General features: G+C 36.4%; 1 protein-coding gene across 1 annotated transcript; it reads right to left on the bottom strand.

The window, feature by feature from the left end:
• Positions 1-211: 211 nt before the first annotated feature.
• Positions 212-6,062, bottom strand: LOC131403877 (phosphorylase b kinase regulatory subunit beta-like). Its single transcript, XM_058538113.1, has 4 exons — positions 6,057-6,062; positions 5,117-5,212; positions 3,684-3,881; positions 212-277 (listed from the first exon to the last, which is right to left on the bottom strand). The coding sequence occupies exons 1-4, from the start codon at positions 6,060-6,062 to the stop codon at positions 212-214; spliced, it is 366 nt and encodes a 121-aa protein (XP_058394096.1).
• Between the last annotated feature and the right edge of the window lie 2,101 nt (positions 6,063-8,163).

Raw genomic sequence — 8,163 nt, 5'->3', positions numbered from 1 at the left:
ATTTTTTAAATAAAGTATTTCTTTAATTCTTTAAATTCTTTTACAGAAAATGATTTAATATTCACTCAGAAAGCAGAAGAGTAGCGTACAAAAATGCAGAGCAGTTAACATCACTGTGTGCAGTCTATTTTGCTAGCTGAAAGGAGTCATATTTCATTTTTCTCTTCTTTAAACCACTTATATCCTATAGCTTAAATTTCAGGAGGAAAGCTCACTTACCATCAACCATCATGTAAAGGAAAAATATGGGAAATTCACATTCAATGCCATCAAATAGCTAAAACAAAAATAAAATATTAAAAATTTCACTAAATTAATTAGAAAATTATATTAATTAGAATAATTATAGTTAGGATGTACATAAAAGATTCATTTATAGTAATAACAAAATTGGACTGATTTATAAGTAGTTTCATTGTTCTTTTTTAAAAATTTTTCTCAGAACTCTTATTATTCAAACGCTCATTCATTTAATCCATCACACATAGTAGTCATTCATTCAATAAGCATTTGCGAAGTACTCAGTAATGCCTGGCACCAACTAGACAGAGGGCTGTGAAGACAAAAAGACAGAGAAGCTGCCCTCAAGAGCTCACAGCCTAGGGGAGAGGCAGGCATGTAAACGAACAACTGTAGCACCCGATGAAATCTATATACGTGATATACCAGAAACACAGGGAATGAAAGACCCAAGTCTGCCTAGGGGGTCAGGGAAGGGTTTATAGGAAAAGAGATGCTTCAGCTAATGCTTGATGGATTTCTCCAGGGAGATGAGCTAAGGGAACTCCACACAGAGAAACAAAAGTATAAACTACAGATGCATGGAAGCACAAAGTTTCTTAAAGAAACTACCAGCAATTCAGTATTTCTGGAACAAGCAGGGAAGAAATAGTGAAAGCTGAAGCCCAACAGGTGGGCCAGGCCAGCCAGATCAAGAAGAGCCTGGCAGGTCACGCTAAGAGACTAAGACTTTGATCTGGAAGCGACACAGAACCACTGTTGAATACTGAGCAGGATCAGATTTATTCATTAGATTTACTTGCTAGATGGACAGCAGGCAGTGTTGAAGAGAGTTTTAGGGCAAGAAATGAGACCAATTGGAAGGCTGCTGGGAATAATCCAAAGAGAAAAGATGATAGCCTAAACCAAGGTTTTTCCGCTTCAGCATTTATTGACATTTTGGGCAAAATAATTCTTGGTTGTAAGGGCTATCCTGTGCATTGCAGGATGTTGGTAGAATCCCTGGCCTCTACCTCCAGATGCCAGTAGCACCCACCAAGTGGTGACAATGAAAAAATGTCTGCAGATATTGTCAAATGTCCCCTGGGGAGCAAAACTGTTCTTGGTTATGAACCACTAGCCTAAACCAAGGAGTTAATAGAGAGGAAGGTTAAATCTGTCAGCCTTGGTGAGTGACAATGAGGGGTGAGTGAGAGTGAAGTGCCTAGGATGACTCTCAGGTTTGCGACCTGGGCAGAAGAGCGGGAGACGCACATAAGCAGACTGCAGGGCATCCAAGGGAGGACGTCCAGAAGGCAGGTGGATACATGGTAGGGCACTCCTGGGGAGAAGTATGAGTTAGGGATAGAGACACTAAAGTTAACAGTGATAGCTATGATTGCATGAATAGCAGAAGAGTAAGGATGGAACCCAGGAGAAGAGTAATATTTAAGAGGTGGAAGAAGAGGAACCTGCAGAGGAGACTAACAAAGACAGTGAGAGAAGTAAGCAGAGTGAGGAAGAGAATGGGGTCACAGAAAACGTTCCAAGTAAGAGAACTCAGTTAAGACACCCAAATGCCAAGGAAATAAGTGAAATAAGGCCAGAAAAGCATCACTATGACCCAGTGACCTAAACTGACTGAAGCCAGCACAGCTACCGGAAGTACTGGGAAGAGGAGCAGGGTTATAAGGTGAAGGAGTGAGTAGAGACAAACGAGGTACTACACCTAGAATGGACCATGCTTTTCAGAAGTGTAGCCACAAAGAGAGAGGCGATGGGAGGCAGACAGGGGTGAGTGGTGAGGGAGAGTTTTCTGTTTGTTTTTTTAATGATGAACTTCATTGTGTTTATGTGAAGAAAAAGAAGCTGATTTGAGTTGGGGAAGCAAAACAGCGGAAAGGAAGAAGTGGGGAAGATGCGGAGACAAAAAGAAAGAGATCAAAACAGACACCTATCTATCAGGGAAGAAGACAAATGATACAGCAAGAATCCTAGGAAGTAAAAGAGAACAGGATGGGGTGTACATATGGAGGGTTAGCCTTAGAATGAAGAACAGACAGCAACTTCTGGGAGACAAGAGATATGGAGGTAAGTATGGATGAAGGATAGACGCAGTGGAGGAGGCCAAACAGAAATGTAAGGCTAACAAGTAGAAAGTGAGAAGTCAAGTCTGGGAACTTGAGTACAAATGGAAAAAATTTTGAAAAGCTTATAAGAGGAGTCCCTGGCAGGGTCACATAGCAGAACTAACAAGCAGTGAAAGCAATGATGAGAACTGAACCAAGATGGATGTCCTAAATCCGGGGTGGCATCTATCCACACTGCTGTGGCCTTTCTCAGTGGTGCTCAGCAACAGGTGGGAAATAGAGAGAGCCTGCTGGACTGATCCAAACTTGAAGGTATGCAGGGTGGTAGTTACAGGGGGTCCAGTTCAAATGTAAGTGCTGTAAATCAGCACAGGAAAGGTATTAAATAGAAAAGAAACATCTCAAGGTGTTTAAGAGATAAACGGATCTTTTGGCCCAATCTAACAGACTGCTGTAAGGTTTCAAAGATGTACACAATACAATGGCTCCTAATGCTCCCAAATGATAGTCAATTGTGAAATTAAATAAAATGATAAATAGTGTGTCTCGCTGTTCTGCAAAACTAAGTGTATACTAAATTTTAAAAGAGTATTTAATTGTCAAACAAATTACAAGGTACCATGCTGCCTGGACATTTTTTATATACAGATTCATGGGATTTTCCCTATCTTCAGTGAATGAGTCAAAATTATGACAATGCTTACAAAAATAATTTTCACTCTACCCCACTAATTGTATTCAGCAATGTGGAGGCACACTTACCATTTTGGGGGGTGTTATAGTTTTCTGGACAGCTTAAAAACACCTAGTATAAATCTAGATATAGTGGTACATATGTATATTTGAAATAGAAAATTTTTTAAAACTAATTATTTAGAGGACTATATTTCAAAGGGAAGTGTCTAAGTGAAACAAAAAAAAAGAGCATTTGCTTAACAGATTGAAAATTGGATCACAAATAGATATTTTCTATTACATGAGACAAATGGTATGAAACAGGCAGGCAGAGTTCTGAAAGTGTGAAAGAAGAATTATTCACCCGATGAATCAATATGGCTCCATATGAGCAAATGGGCTTCACTGGTGGTAAGAGCTAACACTTATCAAGTGCTTACGATGTGCGAAGCACCAATCTAAGCATTTTTATATATACTAACTCATTTAATCCTCACAAGAACCTCAATAATAGGACCAATAATAGTAGGTACTATTATTTTACCAATGAAGAATATTAACACAGAGAGGTTAATTAACATGCCCAAGGCCAGACAGCTAGTAAGTAGCAGAGCCAGAAGTCAAACCCAAGAAGTCTGACTCCTCAATCGGTGCTTTTGACCACTCTGTTATGCTCTGATATAGAATAGTTTTTGATACCTTCATTTCAGCTGGTTTGTAGTAGCGTCTGTTGGGATCTTCCAGTGATGTTCTATATCCATCTCTCAAGAAACGTTTAAATCCATATTTTCCTTTTAATTTTCTAACCACTTTATCAAGTGTCTGGCTAAACAGAACTTCATCATCCAGGGCAAATGCAGGATAAGTGATGCAGGGGAGCAGGGCAGCATCTGTGTTCTGGCAGCAATTAAAAAAAGAAGGGACTGTAAGTGCCTGCAGTGATATGATCAACACAGCCCAAGGAGAAGCATGGAGATGAAAAGCCGATAAAAATAAGTCAATAAATAAGGAATAGATAATAAAAGGTAAATAAATAAGAAATAAGTCAAGAATAAGTCAATAAAAGTCTTTAACTGACAGTGAGATTGCTGTGCTGCAAGGGACACACAGACGCTTATATGGTATGGTTTAGTGAAGCTTACAGAGGAGATGAAACTTTATTCACCAATAAGGAGTATTTTCAAGGTTCAAAACTGGACTCAAACTTTAAGATATTAATTAAGGCAGTGTGTAAAAATTTAACACCAATAACTAATCATTAAAACTTAGTTTCTCATAACAATTTTTTGGTATCAGTGAAAAACACAAAACAATCTAAATGTCCAACAATTAGATAAGTAAATTAGCAGCCATTAAAGTTTATATTGTAGAAACATTTATTGATCTGGAAACATGTCCATTCATAGAACCAGATTATCAAATATTATGAACAATATTCTCCCAGTATTATAAAATGAAAAGTATATATGTATATAAAAATATATAAAAACATATAAACACAAATGTTGTCACCCTAAGATTATAACTGAGTGGTGGAATAACGAGTGGATATTATATTATTATTATTCGCTTATTTGTGGGTTTTGTTTTTCTTTTATCATAATCCTGCATTACTTCTATAAAACAGTTATTTTTAAATAATTAAATTATTCCATTTTGAGTGTTTTCTAAGAATAGAGCCATAAATAACCCCTATAAAAATCCACAATTGCGTACTATAGGCATATAAAAGTTTATCAGACCAAAAAAATTGTGACTCGAATGAGAGAAAAGAAGCATGAAAAATAATTTTATTCAAAAGGAATATAAATTATGAAAAATATTTTTCTAATATTCTGTGACAAAAAAATTCATTTTGGTATAATGTTGCTACTCCCTCCTGAAAAAATAAAAGGTCTACGTTTCTCCTGTTCTACAAAAGACTCGAAAGACAAAGCAGCTTTGTCCACAGCTCTGCTCACTTCCTGAACAAGACCTCCACAGACCAGGCAAGTGAGAGGCAACGTCTATTCTCTCTTCTCTTCTCTGCTGGCAACCTCTAACATTCTGGAACACATTCTTAGAAAAGTAAACAAAATTACATAACAATCATAAATGATAGCTCATATTAATTTATCATAAAAATATCTCACATGAGATCTTGATTCTCTGGGTAAGAGTGAGCACAAAGTTTGCCTATTGCGATTGTGAGCATCGAGATCCACAAATATAACCGACCAAGAACAGCCCTGGAACGAGAAAGAGAAAAACATTTCCTAAATTAAGAAAAAACGACTTGTAGAACATTGGGCATTTTGACTGTAAGAAATTTCACAAAAACACTAACATTGGTTGCATTGAGAGTGGCATTACAGAAGATTTTAATTTTCTTTTTTTATACTTTCAGCATTTCCCAAATTTCTTGCAATAAACATTCATTTTATAATCATAAAAAATGTTATTTTTACATTTCCCTATTTCTCCTCAGTCTTCTTATAAATCAAAATGTATTGATTATAAGATAACTAATCAATTAAGGATATTTATGTTAATAAAAATACAAATAGTTTACTCACATTTTTGACAAGGAATAAAACAAGAACCAATTTGAGTTCACAAAATCTGAATTGTACAGTCCTAATAAAGAATGTTGATTATATGATCAAACTAAGCAAATTTAGATACAATCTAGAATTATAGATATAAAAACTACTTGATTAAAATATAGAGACAGGAGAATCTCAAATAATAAAAATGCAAATAAAAGCTAATATTCACTGTGTCAGGCACTGTGCTTTATGCTTCACGTGGATTATCTCATTTAATCCCCATATATAGAGGATTATTATCCCCATTTTACTGAAAAAGATGCTAAATCTTAGTTTAACAGAGCACGGGTTCAAAATCAAGTCTCTAACACAGAAGCCCACACCTTAACCACTAAGTTATACAATTTCCCACAATAAAAAATATCTTTCAAGTAAGAGCCAAAAAACTTGAACAAAAAGACAGGTGTAACAAAAAATGTCAATTGGTCTGCTAACCAAGTTAAAAAAAATTTAATATTTAGCCATTAGTGCTTTCCATATTTACGAGCATAGCCGTAAGTAAACATAGCTTTGTTCTTTTACTGGGGAGCTAAACATTTTGAAAACACAGAGAATGAAACTGGAATACAAATATAGCTTCCATTATAAGAGAATACTCAGAAAAACACATGGGGAAGGGAAGAAGAGAACTATCATTCTAATTCTCACCAACTTCAAAGACGCATTCACTCTGAAACTAAAATACCTCAAATCAATCACCTAGACTGAAACTCAACGTCTAGTGGTACTAGGCCCTACCTCCAAATATCAGACTCACTATATGTATATTTTCCCTGTTCACCCATGTACATACATGAGTATTAGCTCATAAAATAGAATGATTTCTCAGGCCGGCCCGGTGGTGCAAGTGGTTAAGGGCGCATGCTCCGCTGCGGCAGCCTGGGGTTCGTCGGTTCGGATCCTGGGCGCGCACAAACACACCGCTTGGCAAGCCATGTTGTGGCGGCGTCCCATATAAAGTGGAGGAAGATGGGCACAGATGTTAACCCAGGGCCAGTCTTCCTCAGCAAAAAAAGAGGAGGATTGGCAGATGTTAGCACAGGGCTGATCTTCCTCACCAAAAAAAAAAAAAAATAGAATGATTTCTCATTCATAATATCATTTCTTAAATCTGTTTTAACTCTGACGAGTAAATTAATAAATGAAGAAGAAATGAGTGAGGCTGTCATTCTACAACCAGATTAACGCTAAACTGTCCTTTCTATTATTTGAAATTCCCTAGTTTTCATATCCACTGACAAAATTGAATTCAACAAAGCTTCATGCGGTATCTGCCACTGTCAGAGTGATGTGTTCTCTGCTTTGAGGAAAACAAGATACAACTTGACCTCTGCTCTCAAGGAGCTGACCCAGGTGATAATCAGTCCTAACCAGATGAATATTAAACAAAACAAAAAGACTGCACATGGCAGGCAATACATGACGATGTACCAAGATATGGGCCTATGTACCAAGTGAGTGGCTTAGATGAGAGAATAATAATGATAATAAATCTCTAAAGGTAACATAAAAAAAGCAAAATAGGGAACCTGGGATACTTCATGGAGAAGGCAAGGACCAAAGCTAGGATCTGAATTTTTGTGGGAAGGGGAGCAGGCAGGGTAGTTAGAACAAACAGCAGAGAAATGAATAGGTACGAGATGTTGGGAGCCTGTGAATACACAAAATAACAGGACTTATAATTTATCCTTAGGCTCATAATTAATAAAGTTAATTGCATGCCAAATAAGTCTGCCTTGAACTGAATTTTTAAAAGATAAAATCTAACTAGTGTAATTTATAAATAATGAAGTGAAATAGCAAATTTGGCAATTCTTGCCATTATCTGATTAATATAAACAAGCCAACTTCTATTTTCTGGGCACGAATAAATGGTTTATTTATCTAAATTCATCAAAGTATTTGTTCAGGTTTCTTCCTCTGCCAGCCTCTAAGAAATATGCACAAAGAGAAAAATAATTTCATAATATTACTGGATTTTAACAGTGAGAGCAAATGCTAGTTAACTATATTGTGTGGCTGTCCTCTTAAAAAATATACCATGCTTAGGCATAGGGCCAAGATTCACAGGAAGATAAAATTCACCATAAAATTCACCTAAGACCATGGGCACCTATTCCTGTTCAGAAGCAAATTTTTAAGAAAGTCATCAAGGAGACCCTACTTATGGAATTAATTATCACCAACTTTAAATCATCAGACACATTAATTTTATGCCTGCAAATTTCAAAGGAAGTTTGATATGTCTGCATTGCTTTGAATGCTCTGCATAACATGAGCAATTTCTCTAGTCATTACCTTTTAGATTCTGGCCTCAGCACATTTGTCAGTATTGTGATTTCTCCAATCAAAACCAGGAATATGAAAGGATGTTTTATATGTATATGTCACTCCAAAGTATCTGATTAACACTGTATATTTTATTTTCATCTTCCATTTCCTGAAATTATCACAACTCTACCATCATATCCTGACTCCACCTACAGAGCATATTTTAAGACTGATAGCTCAAACTGTATTCCCAAACTGAGTTTCTATGACTACTTTCTAGTAAATACACTAGAAGATGATTCAACCTAACCACTGTCATG

Source organism: Diceros bicornis, unplaced genomic scaffold (genome assembly GCF_020826845.1).
Source record: "Diceros bicornis minor isolate mBicDic1 unplaced genomic scaffold, mDicBic1.mat.cur scaffold_93_ctg1, whole genome shotgun sequence".
In the NCBI taxonomy this organism is placed as follows: Eukaryota; Metazoa; Chordata; class Mammalia; order Perissodactyla; family Rhinocerotidae; genus Diceros; species Diceros bicornis.
This window is presented reverse-complemented; position numbering and strand designations above follow the sequence as displayed.